This window comes from Pseudophryne corroboree, chromosome 2 (assembly GCF_028390025.1).
Source record: "Pseudophryne corroboree isolate aPseCor3 chromosome 2, aPseCor3.hap2, whole genome shotgun sequence".
NCBI lineage: Eukaryota > Metazoa > Chordata > Amphibia > Anura > Myobatrachidae > Pseudophryne > Pseudophryne corroboree.
Window position 1 is genome coordinate 930,069,831 of NC_086445.1, and position 19,585 is coordinate 930,089,415.

General features: G+C 47.6%; 1 protein-coding gene across 2 annotated transcripts in view; it reads right to left on the minus strand.

Annotated features, from left to right (window-relative positions):
• Positions 1-19,585, minus strand: part of GDPD1 (glycerophosphodiester phosphodiesterase domain containing 1) — a 155,076-nt gene that overhangs the window by 15,498 nt on the left and 119,993 nt on the right. For both annotated transcript variants that reach the window (XM_063956218.1, XM_063956219.1), the window contains 3 exons: positions 18,982-19,071; positions 8,734-8,867; positions 5,205-5,264 (listed from right to left, as the gene is read on the minus strand). In XM_063956218.1, the coding sequence (XP_063812288.1) occupies positions 5,205-5,264; positions 8,734-8,867; positions 18,982-19,071 (284 nt within the window). The remainder of the gene's footprint in view (positions 1-5,204; positions 5,265-8,733; positions 8,868-18,981; positions 19,072-19,585) is intronic.

The window sequence follows — 19,585 nt, forward strand, 5'->3', positions numbered from 1 at the left end:
AACTGAAAAGAATGGAGACTCTTTAGTGGAGGAATGACAAGAATTATTGTAAGCAAACTCCGCCAACGGAAGAAACTCGGACCAATCATTCTGGAGTTTGGCAGAATACAAGCGCAAATACTGTTTCAATGATTGGTTAACTCGCTCGGTTTGCCCGTTGGATTGTGGGTGGTAACCGGATCTTAACGACAATTTCATCTTTAATGAGGCACAAAAACATTTCCAGAATTGTGCGATGAATTGTGGACCCCGATCAGAAACAATATCAGTAGGCAACCCATGAAGTCTGAAAACATGGCGGAGAAACAAAACTGCCAACCCTTGGGCAGAAGGCAATCGGGGGAGAGCAATAAAATGAGCCATCTTGCTAAAACGGTCCACTACCACCCATATGACTCGGAATCCGGCTGAAAGGGGAAGGTCAACCACAAAATCCATGGAAATATGGGACCATGGCCTGAGAGGAACATTTAAGGGCATAAGTTGCCCGATAGGCAAGGAACGGGGAACCTTATGCTGTGCACAAACCTGACATGAATAAACAAACTCCCTAACGTCTTTAGAAAGACCAGGCCACCATACTGAGCGAGAGACTAACTCCAAAGTCTTAGAGATTCCCGGATGCCCGGAAACTTTGTTATCATGGAATTCCGTTAAAACAGTAGCTCTCAAAAACTCAGGGACGTAAAGACGACCAGCAGGAGTATTTCCAGGAGCTTGGTGTTGAAGCCGTTTTAACTGGGTAAATAAATCTTGTGTGAGGCCTGCCCAGATGACCGAAGATGGAAGTATGGGAGTAACAGGACTGTTATTGTGAACCGGAAGAAAGCTGCGTGACAGGGCATCAGCCTTAGTATTCTTGGAACCAGGCCTGAAAGTGATTATAAATTTGAAACGAGTAGAAAATAAAGCCCAACGTGCCTGCCGGGCATTAAGCCGTTTAGCCGATTCGATGTATTGCAGGTTTTTATGATCAGTCAATACTGAAATAGTATGTTTTGCTCCCTCCAGCCAATGCCTCCACTCCTCGAAAGCCCACTTTACCGCCAGTAACTCCCGATTACCAACGTCATAGTTGGATTCAGCGGAGGAGAATTTCCTGGACATAAAGGCACAAGGATGTAACTCCAGAGACTCCGGATCCTTTTGAGAAAGGATAGCCCCCACTCCAACCTCCGAGGCATCAACCTCCACAACAAAGGGCAATTCCGGATTGGGATGTCTGAGGACTGGAGCCGAGACAAAGGCTTGTTTCAAGGCCCGGAAGGACAACTCAGCTTCACGCGACCAGTTGGTAGGATCCGCTCCTTTCTTTGTCAGAGCTACAATGGGAGCAACCAGGTCAGAAAAAGAATGAATAAACCTCCTATAATAATTCGCAAACCCTAAAAAGCGCTGAATTGCTTTTAAATTGGTGGGTTGCGCCCAACTAAGGATGGCCTGGAGCTTCTTTGGTTCCATGGAAAATCCCCGAGGGGAAATAATGTACCCTAAAAAAGATACTTCCGTGACATGAAACTCACACTTCTCCAGCTTGGCATATAAATGATTCTCACGTAACTTTTGAAGAACCAGACGCACCTGGGTAACATGTTGTTCCATTGATTCAGAATAAATCAGGATGTCGTCTAAGTAAACGACCACGAATTTCCCTAGGAAGTCACGGAGCACATCGTTAATGAGGTCTTGAAAAACTGCTGGAGCATTAGACAAGCCGAACGGCATCACCAGGTACTCGTAGTGACCCGACTGAGTACTGAAGGCCGTTTTCCACTCATCTCCAGATTTAATTCGGATGAGGTTGTACGCTCCTCTAAGGTCAATTTTAGAAAAAATCACAGCAGAACGTAACTGATCAAAGAGTACAGAAATCAACGGCAAAGGATAGGTGTTTTTAACTGAGATCTTATTCAGGGCTCTAAAATCAATGCAAGGTCTAAGCGAGCCATCCTTTTTCTCCACAAAGAAGAAGCCTGCACTTAAAGGAGATTTTGATGGTCTAATAAATCCTTTCTCAAGGCTCTCCTTTACATAATCATTCATAGCCGCAGTTTCTGGCCCGGATAATGCATATAATCTTCCCTTTGGCAATGCGGCACCAGGAATTAACTCAATAGCACAATCATAAGGCCGATGGGGAGGCAGAATGTCCGCATTGCCTTTGGAGAAAACATCAGCAAACTCCTGGTATTCCACCGGAATGGGTTCTGGAATGATAGCTGCTACTCTGACTGGAAACGTGATACATTCCTTATCACAAAAAGTACCCCATTGTGAAATCTCCCCCGACCGCCAATCAATGGTGGGATTATGAAAGGCCAGCCAAGGGTGACCCAGAACAACTGGAACTGCTGGGCAATGTGTAAGAAAGAACTCGATTTTCTCGGAATGCAGAGCTCCTACTGTAAGTAGTACAGGGGGTGTACGGAGAGAAATAATCCCATTAGACAGCGGACTCCCATCTAAGCCATGCATGGTTACACACCTACCCAAAGGTAACTGAGGAATGCCTAAGGCCTTAGCCCAAGTTAAATCCATAAAGTTTCCTGCAGCTCCACTGTCAACAAAAGCCGAAACCGAAGAACTGAGGCTGCCAAAGGAAACTTTAACTGGGACTAAAAGGGAGTTATTCGAGGAGATAAGCTGCAGACCTAGGTGAACCCCCTCACAATTCACCTGGTCAAAGCGTTTCCCGACTTGTTCGGACAATTACGAGCAAAATGTCCCTTACCCCCACAGTACAGACAAAGACCAGAATTTTGCCTTCTGGCTCTTTCTTCAGGAGACAGCCGGGAGAGACCCATCTGCATGGGCTCCTCTATGTCTTCAGGAATGGAATATACACACGGAGTTGACATTACAGGTGCTCCTTTTTCAGCCCTCCGTTCTCTGAGACGACGATCAATCTTAATAGAAAGCTCCATGAGTTTATCGAGAGTCTCAGGAGCGGGGTACTGAAGAAGACTGTCTTTTAGAGACTCTGATAAGCCGAGGCGAAACTGACTGCGCAGGGCTGGGTCATTCCAGCCACAGTCGTTCGACCAACGGCGAAACTCCGTACAATAAACCTCCGCAGGATTTCTACCCTGTCTGAGAGCGCGCAACTGACTTTCAGCGGACGCCTCTCTATCAGGGTCATCATACAAGAGCCCTAAAGACTCAAAAAAAGCGTCAACTGACAACAATGCCGGATCCTCTGCTCTTAAACCAAATGCCCAGGTCTGAGGATCCCCCTGGAGCAAAGAAATAATAATCCCGACCCGCTGAGATTCAGTACCCGAGGAAGTCGGTCTTAAACGAAAATAAAGTTTACAGGATTCTTTAAAATTAAAAAACTCTTTTCTATCACCAGAAAAACGGTCAGGCAAATGCATCTTTGGTTCAGGGACTACCCTTGGGGAAGCTCGCAAAAGATCTTCCTGCGACTTCACCCGAAGAGAAAGATCCTGAACCATCTGAGTAAGTTCTTGAATCTGGCTGACTAAGAGCTGACCAGGATTTGGCCTTAAACCTGTTGGATTCATGAGGCCGATAAACTCTCAAAAAACTGAATGGGAAAAAATTAAACCCCGTTTAATTTTAAGTTTTGGTATGGCCGGTAATAATGTTATGATTCCAGCACTCTGGTCAGAGGAGATCTTATGGCAAGGACCGGAGCACTGGAACGGAATGCTGGGGAAGGGAGCAGGACAGGAAAATAGCCCCTGGCGCCCTAACTCTGTTGTCTCACCCGTGTTGTCAGAAATCCCCTGCGAGACTATGGTTTCTTGAGCCCTTGGCAGCCGCGTTTGAAGGGCGGATTATGTCTGCCCAACTTCGATGCCCCCCGGTCTTAATGAGAGACAAAGGGAAACCCGAGACAGGGTGATAACAAGAGGCCCTCTAACTAAACAACCAGGCCAGGGGCTAAGCAAACTCAAAACTATAATATGTGCGGAGAAACCGCCAAGGAAAAGGACAACCAAAATATCCACTTGTCCAATTCTCCTACCCGGCACCGCCGAGTACCAGAGAGGACTTGTGGAAGCGGAACCCTCCGCAAATGCTCCAAACACAAAATATAAAAGGTAAAGCGGCTGAGCCGCAACACACGGCAGAGCCGCAACTCACGAACACCACTGGATATAAAACGGTGATCAGTCAGGACTCCAGGGACGAGATGGTAACTCCCGAGTACAGGACTTCTGAGGACTGGAATGACCGGATACAGCAGGACTGGAAACAGACTCTCAGCAAACAAAGGCAGCATGCAGGAAGCTATTACCGGCGTCTGTGAAAAGCCCTGGGAGTGTACTTAACAGGGAGTCCTCCAATCAGCTGTTTAGAGGCTGATTGGACTAAATGCCGTGCAGCTGCCTTGCTGCACGGCCAGAGAACAGGTGAACGCATTAAATCCTAAAACCCAGCAACGGGGAACGCGGTCCGCCAGTGGCGTCCCTGTTGCTAGGGTCCGTGCGGCTTCAGCGCGCCCGGCGTCTAGCGTTGCTAGGGAGCCGGCGGCTGTACGTGCACGGCGTCCCTAGTTGCTAGGCGCCGGGTCGCGCGGACAAGCGGACCCCGGCGCCTAACAGATAACAGTGGTACACAGTCTTATATGTGATAAAGTCACTTGAACTACGAGATTTACGCCACTGGCATTCTACTTTACGTGAGAGTTTTTGTAGGTGCCTTGTGTATTTAGAGTGCCACGGTTGACATCTATGTCTATGTGGAGTGTGATGGGTAGCTGGAGCCACTTCATCGAGTGCTGTTTCTCGAGTCTGGTTCAGGTGTGATACAGCAGTCTCAGGAGAGGTGAATGTAGAAATTAGTGAGAGCAGTGGTTGCAGTGAGGTAGAACGTTCTATTGCACTCTGCTTTGACTCCCGGGCTGAATGTGACTCCTGGGTCTGTTACACACTCACATTCTCACGTATCTGCAGTTGGCCTCGTGTTTATTATGGTCAGATTGGAAGAAAAAACATAAGGAGACATGAAGGCAATGCCAAGCTTCAGTGCAGTGGGCATGGCTTCATTTTATCACCTGGATATTTGGTACATTAGGGTACAGGAGAGTTTATATGTGGACCAGTGCTCCCTACAGCTGCTCTACCTCTGACATAATCCAATGACCTTGCAATTTCAATGTATTGTGGAATAGTCACTGTAACCACCTGTCCAGGGATGATCCGGTATGTAATAGGTAGAATGAAAGCACAACTTACGCATCTGCCAGCCACACAACAAACTTGTGACTTCTGCTCATTTTCGAGGCATCTTTAAGTCTGTAGGGACAGCAGAAAAACATCATTTGGAATTAACATTTGCAGTTTAACCAGTCAGTCTGTAAGTAATTACCTCACAATGTCATTACTTGTTTCCATCTACATCGCTGCAGTACACATGGATATTTTGTGTTTCTTAGCATATGGGTCATCTACGTCACTCTACACCCCATTTATGCCACTCTTCGCCCCATCTATGTCACTCTACGCCCCATTTATGTCAGTCAGTATTCTGCTGATTGCTAGAAAATACTTAGCAATAATAACTAATAATTCATAACTGTATTTTATCCCAACTGAAGTGCCACAGTTATGTTTGGATTCATATAATCTATAATATGCTGCTAAGTAGGATATATTATATACGTATATATATATATATATATATATATATATATATCTCCCAGTGGCCGTTATATAAGGTACACCTTCCCAGGCCTGGGCAGGACCACTCTTCGCCCCCAAACGGCCTGAATGTTTGGAGACAAGGGGCGGGATGTAATAGGAACCAATTTTGCCGGAGGTGCGGGATAACGGTCGATCTCAGACATTTTTTAAAGGGGCAATCTCTTACAAGGCAAAACCATGCATTGTAAATGAATATCCCTTTAATAAAAACATCCGAGAATGGCCAGAATCCCAACTCCGACGATCTCAGACCCTATTACATCTTGTCCAGAGATACAACAAGGTGCTGAATAATTTCTTAGAGAGTCTGGTCCATGGTGAAACGACAGCATCAGACACTTGTTGCACATTGCTGCTGTGAATCCCCAAATGTACCATATCCAAAGGATGCTCAACTGGTCTGACCAGTGGGGACTGAGGAGGCCATTGGACTACACTGAGCTCAGTGTCATATTTGTGGATCATGCGTGCATTCATGTGCTATGATCTGCGACATGGCGCGTTTTCCCACTGGAAGTCTGTAGTCATAAAGGGAGGCACACAGCAACAATACTCAGGATGTGGTAGTTATACGATGCTCAATTCGTACTAATGGGGTGAATGTGAGCTAACAAAGCAGCAATCCACCATCGCTAGCATGAACCACTGACACAAGGCAGGGTGGATCCCAGGATTCATGTCATTTACACCAAATTCTGTCCCAACCACCCTCATGCTGCAGCAGCAAGTGAGACTCGTCAGGCAAAGCAACGTTCTTCCAACTTCAGCCGCCCAGTCCTGTAGAGTCTGAGCCCACCGTAGTAACAGTTTATGGTGTAGGCTCCCACTGATAATGTGTTTTCGCCCACAGAACTACCCCTCACTGGAGGTTCTTTGCTTTGGGCAACATTCTCTGCCACTTAGACCACCTGTCTTGCCCATTTGGTGCTTGTTCTGCACAAAAACTGAAGCTCTTGACCATGGTCCAGAGTTAGAAATGTACGCTATGCTGATGTTTCTCAGCTGAGCGATTATCCGCAATCAGCAGGTGCATCTAAGTCGCTCTGCGCATGCGTCATCTATGTCGCTCACAGTGAGGATTTATTCGCAAAGTCAGGAAGCGTCTGGGGGATGTAACGGGGAGTGGCAGCAAAAACAGACATGTCACAACTATTGTCGGGTGTGTCTCGCCCATTGTAACAACTGTGATCTTGTACGCAGAAAACATGGCCGCAGCACCTTAATACACGCGGCTATTCTACACGAACAAAAGGCTAGTCAGACGATCAAGTATGGAAGCATCTGTGTATGCAGAGGATAATATTTGTGGGGCTGCCGGTGGGCGTCTCAATCCATTTCCAGGCGGCAGAAGCAGTAGCATACTTTCGCACAGTAGCTGCGTACGAGCTCACACGCAGGCAGGGACAGCAACAGAAATCTTGAGGCCCGGTACGGTGATATCTCTGAAGCCCCCTCAAAACATTATATATATATATATATATATATATATATATATATATATATATATATATATATAGAGTGGTGGGAGTATGGCGCCACAAGTATAGGTGTATAGGCCTACTATACAGTTTAGAGATATATAAAATAAAATAAAATAACCAGGGGTGTAGACACTCCTTTAGGAGTAAAAGGTGTCAGCTGACCCCAAAAAATAGGCAGTGATAAGCTGCCTGTTAGTTAAAAGTATATAAGGGAGGGTAGGGGTACTAGCGACTAACAGTGTCTACACTCAAAGGATATATATATGAAGAAGGATGCAATTCGTATTTCTTTTAAAAAATGGGGGGATATTTATTATAAAACAGACAATTTAATAGCAATAAAAAAGAAAAAAAGGGTTGGATGGAATAAAAAAGGGTGGATTTGATCGATTAAAACATAAATTCAAGCTGATAAAATAAAAAATAAAAACATATCTGGAACAATAAAAATATATAAATATATTTCAGATAAGAGAAAGGTGTTTATCTTAAAAATGGAAGGTCAATTGAGGTATACCCAACGCGTTTCGTCCATCTGACTTCATCAAGTCAGATGGACGAAACGCGTTGGGTATACCTCAATTGACCTTCCATTTTTAAGATAAGCACCCTTCTCTTATCTGAAATATATTTGTATATTTTTATTGTTCCAGATATGTTTTTATTTTTTCTTTTATCAGCTTGAATTTATGTTTTAATCGATCAAATCCACCCTTTTTTATTCCATCCAACCCTTTTTTTCTTTTTTATTGCTATTAAATTGTCTGTTTTATAATAAATATCCCCCCATTTTTTAAAAGAAATACGAATTGCATCCTTCTTCATATATATATCCTTTGAGTGTAGACACTGTTAGTCGCTAGTACCCCTACCCTCCCTTATATATATATTATATATATATATATATATATATATATAAGAAACTGTTAATAAATATATATATATATATATATTTATCGATACACGTATACTAAAAGGTATATCTCTCCTTTCTCCCCCACGCCACAGTCTGCGTCTCCTTTTCTCCTTCCTCCCACACACCCCACAGTAGGTCTCTCCTCAATGACTCCATGCTGCATTTCCAGCTCCCGCACCCCATCCTAAAGCCCTGTATCCCCTCACCAATCCACTCCCCAGTATCCAGACCTGAACACCGCACACAGGAACCATGTGGCCGTCACACCCCACCAGAAGAGGCTGGGGCAGGGCGCAGGAATCCTGGCCAGTGGAGCTGCTGCCATGTCCCGTAGCTGTCTGCAACAGAGCTGGACCCGGAAGAGCGGACGCACACTCGCGCCGCACAGTCCCGTGTGTGAGAGGCTCCTGTTACTCTGAGGCTGCGCCCACACTGCCTACAGCTCGCTGCCCTATTTGGACAAGATAGCCAGGCACTAATTGGCATATCCTTGGGGCCCGGTACAAGTGTCCCCTTTGACCCCCCTGTCACTAGTCCTGCACGCAGGGACCATAAACATCTATGAATTGAGTTGCTGACACTTGATTTTGCCTAGTAAAGTGGCCACAGAGTATTTTATTTATTTATTTTGGGGGGGGGGGGTCTCTGTGTGTATGATCCTTACTTGGTGATTATAGAAGGCATTGGGATCTCTAGGAATTGCTCTCGGAGTGGTACGAAGGGCAGGAGTCCTGTATAAAATAACCCAACCAGGAGCAGGACCCGTTGAAAGCAGAAGAGCAGAGGGATGTTGCAGTTCTAGAAGTGTAATAAAAACAAGGATTTAATTTTACTTATCCTCAAGCAGCTATACTATAGTAGTAATAAAATGTACAGTCTGATTAATAAACCTCACATCCTGCCTGCACCATTTCACACTCATTGTAACTTTGATACTCCACCTTACAACATCACACCTTTCAGCGAAATGCACAGTAGTGTCATTGGTGGTCATTCCGAGTTGATCGCTAGCTGCATTAGTTCGCTCTGCAGCGATGAGGCAAAAAAACAGCACTTCTGTGCACGTGTAACACCCACAAATACGGTGCCGGAAACGTAAACTAATTGTGGGGTGCTAATATAAATCAAGTTCGGGTGATCAGAGCGGCAGACCTGCTTTACCCCTCAGACACAATGACAACACACATAACAAGATCCAACTCCATTTTATTATTAAAAATAAGGGCAACAGTGATAGTTATTATTTACTAAACAATGCTAACAACCCCAATTTAAAGCAGGTATATTGCGTGAACAGGTGAGCAAGCTGGCGTCTCTGTAAAGCACAGTCTCTTATAACCAGCGTTTACACTAAACAGGTATATTGCGGGAACAGGTGAGCAAGCTGGTGTCTCTATAAAACACAGTCGTTTTAACCAGCATTGACACTAAACAGGTATATTGCGGGAACAGGTGAGCAAGCTGGTGTCTCTATAAAGCACAGTCTCTTTAACCAGCCTGAACACTTAAGCAGGTATATGCATTAACATCAACTTTTACACTGCTGGGCGGAGCTTACATAAATGAACTAGAAGTACCAGCATTCCTCAATAGCAGATAAATGCATTAACATTTCAGCATAGCAGACAGCTGTTTAAATATATCCTGTGGGGCACCGATGAAGGGGAGCCTACCCCCTTCAATAATGTCCCCATATGCAGAGTTTAAGCAGCGGAAGGGGTTAACTGCAGGGGTGCACCCCCTATTACATTAAAATGCGGGCACTGGGGAATAAGGGGAGCCTACCCCCTTATTAATCTGGTCCTGCGAATCACTGGCGAAGGGAAACCTACCCCCTTTTTCATTACTTTTAAGCAGAGTTGTTGCAGCGGAAGGGCATATACAGATGCAGAGTACGGCAGCGGAAGGGCAATTAGGGTCTCACCACCTGCAGCAGCGCTTCTGCCACCTCCGATAGCCTTGGTCTTCGGCGCCACCCGGGATGCAAGGCACCGGGGATGCACCCTTGCGCTGTGGTCCACTGTCTTTCCCCTGGGAACCGTCTCCCCTTCAGCTGCCGCCGCATTGTCACCGGGTCTTCACTCCTCTGCGCTGTCCTCTCTCCTCCTGTGCAGCAGGCTCCGGTCTGCGCCGTCATCTCCATGCTGGGGTCTTCTCCTCTGACCCTGCTCGGGGTCCTCGCTGGGGTCTTCACTGCCGGGGTCATCCTCCGCGATGCCGGCGCCCCATCACCACCGGGTCCGGCATCTTCCATGCAGCAGCATGGGAAATCTTCCTGGGGCCGTTCCTCCACCCGCTCCTCTTCGGTCTGGATCCGTGTCGGACTCCTTCAGACGTCTCCACAATCCTCTTCACCGGCAGGCAGCGGGGTGGATGGCTTTTCCTCCTCAGGGGTGCTCGCTTCCGACCAGGTCACTAGCTCCGCTCCCAGTGTCTGCGCCTGCCTTCTTTTCTCTGGCCACGATCTCCCAGCGCTGGACACTCCGATCTGCTGGCATCTCGGTGACTTCTCCCACTCTACAACGGATCTCGGTAAGCCACTCACAGGTTACATGTCTGTGGCTCCTCCGGACACTTTCCCATCCTCCAGGACTCTCTCTCCCGTGCTGTGGGGCTTCTTTTAAGGGTCCTGGTGCTACTCCACCTCCCCTCTCCTCTATGATGACTGGCTCCCGGAACCCCAGCAACAGACCACCCCCTGGTCACTCTGCCCTACAACCCAGGGGGACCAATCAGTGGGGGGACAGCTTCCCGGGCTCTGTTGTTGCTGAGGAGGAGGGAATTCTTCCAATAACAGTGGCGCCAAACTCCCTGTCCCAATCTGGCAGGGAACATCACAGTTCAGCCCATGATCTACTCTGGGACTTGTAGTTCCACAATGTAAAAATATAATTAAAAAAAACAAGGGGGTCCCCATTTTTTAAAATAACTTCAGGTTATTACATATGCATATCCGGCACAATGCGCACGTGCGTCGTACTATTGCAACGAACAATGTAGTTTTACACAAGGTCTAGCGATGCTTTTCAGTCGCACTGGCTGCCACAGAGTGATTGACATGAAGTGGGCATTTCTGGGTGTCAACTGACCGTTTTCAGGGAGTGTTCTGAAAAACGCGTGTTCGCAACGTCAAAACAGGAACTGAACAGTCTGAAGTGATCGCAAGCGCTGAGTAGGTACTGAGCTACTCTAAAACTGCACAAAAAAAGTTTGCTGCCGCTCTGCGATCCTTTCGTTCGCACTTCTGCTAAGCTAAAATACACTCCCAGTGGGAGGCGGCATAGCGTTTGCACGGCTGCAAAAAACAGCTAGCGAGCGATCAACTTGGAATGACCCCCATAGTCCCAACTACTGATTAATGTACTGTATGTCCTTGGGTGACTCATGCACCACACTGCATCCTCCAGCAGGTGGCACCGATATGAAATTATTGTTACAAAACTCAGGCAGCAGCTGTAAAGTGTAAGATTTGTATATGGAGTTGTAACAAAGTTAAGAGTTACTTTATCGGATTATTATTACCTGCAGTAAAAACCAACACAAATAATTCATAGTAATTAGGAAATAATACAGTATTGCATTATGGCTCATTTTACTACATCAACAGCTTTTAAGTTTTAGCTAAAGTTGCAAAAGTAATTTTGCAATAGAAAAAAAGATACGTGGAATACCGCTCGACCGGCGCCTCACTCTACGTCAGTAGAGCCTTAGTCACGCCCAGCTCTCTGACGTAGAGTGAGGCGCTGGTCGAGCGGTATTCCACGTATCTTTTTTTCTATTGCATTTTGTATTAGAGGTGGGAAAAGCCTCTGGTGGTACACTGTATGACTAGCAGCCTTAATTGCGCACTGTTTGACACTTCACAATTTTCTTGCTGCAAAAGTAATTTTGTTTAAAGTATGTGCACATATTGAATGTGTGAATCAGCCTAAGATTGCACTAGTTTATCAGTGACATGTACGCAATACTGTGTTTCTAAAAATGATACATCAACAAACTATGTAATCTGGGAAAGTACATTCACAGTAGCAAAGCCAAATAAGCTTGCTCCGCTACATTGACAAATTACATGATATAAGAGAGGACGTATGATCGCTTTGTTAAGTACAGTTTATAATTTAATGAGGTATTTAATATTAAGTGCTGTTCCACAATTAGTCAGCAGGTGGCAGCAGACTCTAAGCCACAGCAACGATTACTGCAAATACATACTAATACATCTTGAAGAAATGTGAAGAATAATAATACTTTGTATCATTATTCATCTACACAAAACAGGTTTATGGCCTCTATAGTATGTCTGAATATGTGGTGAGTCCTGTACACTGGAAGTGCCTCAAGAACAGAGACATTATATGGCCTCTCAAAGTAACTGATGTCAGCTAGGAGACCTGGGTGGTGTCTTTTTGCCCACATCATCATCAGAGGCCATTTCACTGGAAACACGGTGACTCAGGGGTTTATGTACACACGGGGAGAGATGTGTGTTGAGCAATCTATCAGTGGCTGCTCGGCACACATCTCTCCCCCGCTCAGCACAGCGCGAGGGGGGCGGATGAGGGGGCTGCTCATGTCACCCAGCGGTGAAATGAGCGATGTGCTAGATTGTGCCTGCATGCAGGCCAATCTAGCACCGGCGTTGGCGACTCGCGGGGTCACGCATCGCTATCGCTGTGGGGCATACACACGAGAGATCAGTGCTTACTGTATCTTCTAAGTAATCTAGTCAGACCGCTTAGAATGTAAGCACTGATCTCTCCGTGTGTTCCCCCCTTAAGACCTGGAGAGAGATAAAGTGGATGGAGATAAAGTACCAATTTTCTCTGACGTCCTAGTGGATGCTGGGAACTCCGTAAGGCCCATGGGGAATAGACGGGCTCCGCAGGAGACTGGGCACTCTAAAATAAAGATTAGGTACTATCTGGTGTGCACTGGCTCCTCCCTCTATGCCCCTCCTCCAGACCTTAGTTAGAATCTGTGCCCGGCCAGAGCTGGGTGCTCCTAGTGGGCTCTCCTGAGCTTGCTAGAAAGAAAGTATTTGTTAGGTGTTAGGTTTTCTATTTTCAGTGAGATCTGCTGGCAACAGACTCACTGCTACGTGGAACTGAGGGGAGAGAAGCTAACCTACCTGCTTGCAGCTAGCTTGGGCTTCTAAGGCTACTGGACACCATTAGCTCCAGAGGGTTCGAACACAGGGCCTGACTTCGATCGTCCGTTCCCGGAGCCGCGCCGCCGTCCCCCTTGCAGAGCCAGAAGACAGAAGAAGGAGATAAAATCGGCGGCAGAAGACTCCGGTCTTCATTAAGGTAGCGCACAGCACTGCAGCTGTGCGCCATTGCTCCCACTGCACACCACACACTCCGGTCACTGTAGGGTGCAGGGCGCTGGGGGGGGGGCGCCCTGGGCAGCAATAAGATTACCTTTTGGCACATTATGCACATAATACAGTCTGGAAAACTGTATATGTGCAAAAAACCCCGCCATTAAGATATACAAAACGCGGGAGAAGCCCGCCGCTGAGGGGGCGGGGCCTTCTTCCTCAGCACACCAGCGCCATTTTCTCTTCACAGCTCCGCTGGAAGGACGCTCCCCAGGCTCTCCCCTGCAGTATCCAGTACAAGTAGGGTAAAAAAGAGAGGGGGGCACATAAATTTAGGCGCAAATAAGATATAAGCAGCTATTGGGGAAAATCACTCTGTATAGTGTAAATTCCTGTGTTATATAGCGCTGTGGTGTGTGCTGGCATACTCTCTCTCTGTCTCCCCAAAGGACTTTGTGGGGTCCTGTCCTCAGAGCATTCCCTGTGTGTGTGCGGTGTGTCGGTACGGCTGTGTCGACATGTTTGATGAGGAGGGTTACGTGGAGGCGGAGCAAGGGCAGATAAGTGTGGTGTCGCCCCCGACGGGGCCGACACCGGATTGAATGGATATGTGGAAGGTCTTAACCGACAGTGTCAACTCCTTACATAAAAGGTTCGATGACGCAGCAGCCTTGAGACAGCCGGGGTCTCAGCCCGCGCCTGCCCAGGCGTCTCAGAGGCCATCAGGGGCTCATAAACGCCGGCTAGCTCAGATGGCAGACACAGATGTTGACACGGAGTCTGACTCCAGTGTAAATGAGGATGAGACAAATGCACAATCTACAAAAGCCATCCGATGCATGATTACTGCAATGGAAAATGTATTGCACATTTCTGATATTGACCCGGTTACCACCAAGAAGAGTATTATGTTTGGGGAGAAAAAGCAGCCAGTGACTTTTCCCCCATCTGATGAATTAAATGAATTGTGTGAGGAAGCGTGGAGTTCCCCCGATAAGAAACTAGTGATTTCTAAGAGGTTACTGATGGCGTACCCTTTCCCGCCAACGGACAGGTTACGTTGGGTAACACCCCCTAGGGTGGACAAGGCGCTCACACGCTTATCAAAAAAGGTGGCACTGCCGTCTCAAGATACGGCCGCCTTAAAGGAGCATGCGGATAGAAAGCAGGAAGCTATCCTGAAGTCTGTGTATACACACTCAGGTACTATACTGAGACCTGCTATTGCTTCAGCATGGATGTGTAGTGCTGCAGCCGCATGGTCTGATTCCCTGTCAGACAACATTGATTCCCTCGACAGGGATGCTATTTTGCTAACCATAGAACATATAAAAGACGTCGTCTTATATATGCGGGATGCACAGAGGGACATTTGCCGGCTGGCATCTAGAATTAATGTAATGTCCATTTCTGCCAGGAGAGTATTATGGACTCGGCAGTGGACAGGTGATGCTGATTCTAAAAGACACATGGAGGTTTTGTCTTATAAGGGTGAGGAATTGTTTGGGGACGGTCTCTCGGACCTCGTATCCACGGCAACAGCCGGGAAGTCTACTTTTTTACCTCAGGTTCCCTCACAGCCTAAGAAAGCACCGTATTATCATGTACAGTCCTTTCGGCCTCAGAAAGGCAAGCGGATCAGAGGCGCATCCTTTCTGCCCAGAGGCAGGGGTAGAGGAAAGAAGCTGCACCAGGCAGCCAGTTCCCAGGAACAAAAATCCACCCCCGCTTCCTCTAAGTCCACCGCATGACGCTGGGGCTCCACAGGCGGAGCCAGGTGCGGTGGGGGCGCGGCTCCGAAACTTCAGCAACCAGTGGGTTCGTTTACAAGTGGATCTCTGGGCTGTACAAATTGTATCTCAGGGATACAAGCTGGAGTTCGAGGCGACTCCCCCTCGCCGTTACCTCAAATCAGCCTTGCCAGCTGCTCCCAGGGAAAGGGAGGTAGTACTGGCGGCGATTCACAAGCTGTACCTCCAGCAGGTGATAATCAAGGTTCCCCTCCTTCAACAGGGACGGGGTTACTATTCCACAATGTTTGTGGTACCGAAACCAGACGGTTCGGTGAGACCCATTCTGAATTTAAAATCCTTGAACACTTATATAAGAAGTTCAAGTTCAAAATGGAATCGCTCAGGGCGGTTATTGCAAGCCTGGAAGAGGGGGATTTTATGGTGTCGCTGGACATCAAAGATGCTTACTTGCATGTCCCCGTTTACCCACCTCACCAGGAGTACCTCAGGTTTGTGGTACAGGATTGTCATTACCAATTCCAGACGTTGCCGTTCGGTCTGTCCACGGCACCGAGAGTATTTACCAAGGGAATGGCCGAAATGATGATACTCCTTCGGAAAAAGGGAGTAATAATTATCCCGTACTTGGACGATCTCCTTATAAAGGCGAGGTCCAGAGAGCAGTTGTTAGTCAGCGTAGCACTCTCTCAGGAAGTGTTGCTACAGCACGGCTGGATTCTGAATATCCCAAAGTCGCAGCTGATTCCTGCGACGCATCTGCTCTTCCTGGGCATGATTCTGGACACAGAACAGAAGAAGGTGTTTCTCCCGGTGGAGAAGGCCCAGGAATTGTCATCTCTGGTCAGGGACCTCCTGAAACCAAAACAGGTGTCGGTGCATCACTGCACGCGAGTCCTGGGAAAGATGGTGGCTTCTTACGAAGCAATTCCCTTCGGCAGGTTCCATGCAAGGATCTTTCAGTGGGATCTGTTAGACAAATGGTCCAGATCGCATCTTCAGATGCATCGGTTGATCACCCTGTCCCCCAGGGCCAGGGTGTCTCTGCTGTGGTGGCTGCAGAGTGCTCATCTTCTCGAGGGCCGCAGATTCGGCATACAGGACTGGATCCTGGTGACCACGGACGCAAGCCTCCGAGGATGGGGGGCAGTCACTCAGGGAAGGAACTTCCAAGGACAGTGGTCAAGTCAGGAGACTTCCCTACATATAAATATACTGGAACTAAGGGCCATTTACAACGCCCTGAGTCAAGCAGAGCCCCTGCTTCAAAACCAACCAGTGCTGATTCAATCAGACAACATCACGGCGGTCGCCCATGTAAACCGCCAGGGCGGCACAAGAAGCAGGATGGCGATGGCAGAAGCCACAAGGATTCTCCGATGGGCGGAAAATCACGTGCTAGCACTGTTAGCAGTGTTCATTCCGGGAGTGGACAACTGGGAAGCAGACTTCCTCAGCAGGCACGACCTCCACCCGGGAGAGTGGGGACTTCATCCAGAAGTCTTCACGCAGATTGTGAACCGTTGGGAACGGCCACAGGTGGACATGATGGCGTCCCGCCTCAACAAAAAGCTAAAAAAATATTGCGCCAGGTCAAGGGACCCTCAGGCGATAGCTGTGGACGCACTAGTGACACCGTGGGTGTACCAGTCGGTTTATGTGTTCCCTCCTCTTCCTCTCATACCCAAGGTACTGAGGATAGTAAGAAAGAGAGGAGTAAGAACTATACTCATCGTTCCGGATTGGCCAAGAAGAACTTGGTACCCAGAACTACAAGAAATGATCTCAGAGGACCCATGGCCTCTGCCTCTCAGACAGGACCTGTTACAGCAGGGGCCGTGTCTGTTCCAAGACTTACCGCGGCTGCGTTTGACGGCATGGCGGTTGAATGCCGGATCCTAACGGAAAAGGGCATTCCGGATGAAGTGATTCCTACGCTGATAAAGGCTAGGAAAGACGTGACAGCACAACATTATCACCGTATATGGCTAAAATATGTTGCTTGGTGTGAGGCCAGGAAGGCCCCTACAGAGGAATTCCAGCTGGGTCGATTCCTGCACTTCCTACAGTCAGGAGTGACTATGGGCCTAAAATTAGGTTCCATAAAGGTCCAGATTTCGGTCCTATCTATTTTCTTTCAAAAAGAACTGGCTTCACTGCCTGAAGTTCAGACGTTTGTTAAGGGAGTGCTGCATATTCAGCCCCCTTTTGTGCCTCCAGTGGCACCTTGGGATCTTAACGTTGTGTTGGATTTCCTGAAATCCCACTGGTTTGAGCCACTTAAGACCATGGAGCTAAAATATCTCACGTGGAAAGTGGTCATGCGTTTGGCCTTGGCTTCGGCTAGGCGTGTGTCAGAATTGGCGGCTTTGTCATGTAAAAGCCCTTATCTGATCTTCCATATGGACAGGGCAGAATTGAGGACTCGTCCCCAATTTCTCCCTAAGGTGGTATCAGCGTTTCATTTGAACCAACCTATTGTGGTGCCTGCGGCTACTCGGGACTTGGAGGACTCCAAGTTACTGGACGTAGTCAGGGCTTTGAAAATCTATGTAGCCAGGACGGCTAGAGTCAGAAAAACTGACTCGCTGTTTATCCTGCATGCACCCAACAAGCTGGGTGCTCCTGCTTCAAAGCAAACTATTGTGCGCTGGATCTGTAACACGATTCAGCAAGCTCATTCTGCGGCAGGATTGCTGCATCCAAAATTGGTAAAAGCCCATTCCACAAGGAAGGTGGGCTCTTCTTGGGCGGCTGCCCGAGGGGTCTCGGCTTTACAGCTTTGCCGAGCTGCTACTTGGTCGGGTTCAAACACATTTGCTAAGTTCTACAAGTTTGATACCCTGGCTGAGGAGGACCTTGCCTTTGCTCATTCGGTGCTGCAGAGTCATCCGCACTCTCCCGCCCGTTTGGGAGCTTTGGTATAATCCCCATGGTCCTTACGGAGTACCCAGCATCCACTAGGACGTCAGAGAAAATAAGAATTTACTCACCGGTAATTCTATTTCTCGTAGTCCGTAGTGGATGCTGGGCGCCCGTCCCAAGTGCGGACTCTCTGCAATACATGTATATAGTTATTGCTTAACTAAAGGGTTATTGTATGAGCCATCTGTTACTGAGGCTCAGTTGTTGTTCATACTGTTAACTGGGTAAGGTTATCACGAGTTGTACAGTGTGATTGGTGTGGCTGGTATGAGTCTTACCCTGGATTCCAAATCCTTTCCTTGTTGTGTCAGCTCTTCCGGGCACAGTTTCCTTAACTGAGGTCTGGAGGAGGGGCATAGAGGGAGGAGCCAGTGCACACCAGTAGTACTAATTCTTTCTTAGAGTGCCCAGTCTCCTGCGGAGCCCGTCTATTCCCCATGGTCCTTACAGAGTTCCCAGCATCCACTACGGACTACGAGAAATAGAATTACCGGTGAGTAAATTCTTATTTTTTCACTACAGATTTGCCTGGTAGACCGTATTGTGCCTATACTCTACTCATGAGCGTTTTAAGAGAGGATTGTACCTGTGCGCAGCCTTCGTCGCGCCCCCCTCTCCGGCAGCTAGTAAACTCTGGCTTAAATCCAGAGCATAATGCGCATGCGCACGTCTCCGGTAACATGGCGTCCGCGCCTTGTTCTTGGGGACACCTGCAGTGCACATGCGCAAATCACTCAGAGGTGTAAGTATACTCGATTGATGCAGTGTGGGCCCCTGGACCTAGGGGCCCGTATGCACCGCACCCACTGCCCCCATTATAGAAACGCCTATGTCCATGTTCCATGTGTCAGTGGCAGTAGAAGGGACTATAACATACTGGTACAGCAATACAGATGACCGGAGTCTTTGCCCTCACCTCTTTGTGGCACTTCTGTACAATCTCGTAGTCGGCATTACCCCACACAGTCAGGTGCTCTCTCTTGTGCTCTCTTACCAGCTCCGAGACCTGCGGGGAAAGAGACACATTTACTCTCACATGCACTTTGTGAAAACAAATATGGGCACTGGCTTCGCACACATAAATAATATATCACTGATGGGGAAAAAACCAACAAACTGTGCAGTAATATAATATTTAAAAAGAAAAAAAAAGTGACATACAAAGAGCCTAAAATTATTCATGCATGAATATAAAAATAGGATTTTAATTACCTACCAGTAAATCCTTTTCTCCAAGTCCGTAGAGGATACTGGGAATCCATTTAGTACCATGGGGTATAGATGGGTCCACTAGGAGCCATGGGCACTTTAAGAATTTGATAGTGTGCGCTGGATCCTCCCTCTATGCCCCTCCTACCAGACTCAGTCTAGGAAACTGTGCCCGAGGCGACGGACATACTTTGAGAGAAGGATATAAAAGGATAATGGTGAGATTCGGAACCAGCACACACAAACTAGAGGAAAGCCATGCTAACCAAACTTGAAAACAGGAACAGCAACAGCTGAACCAAACAACAATA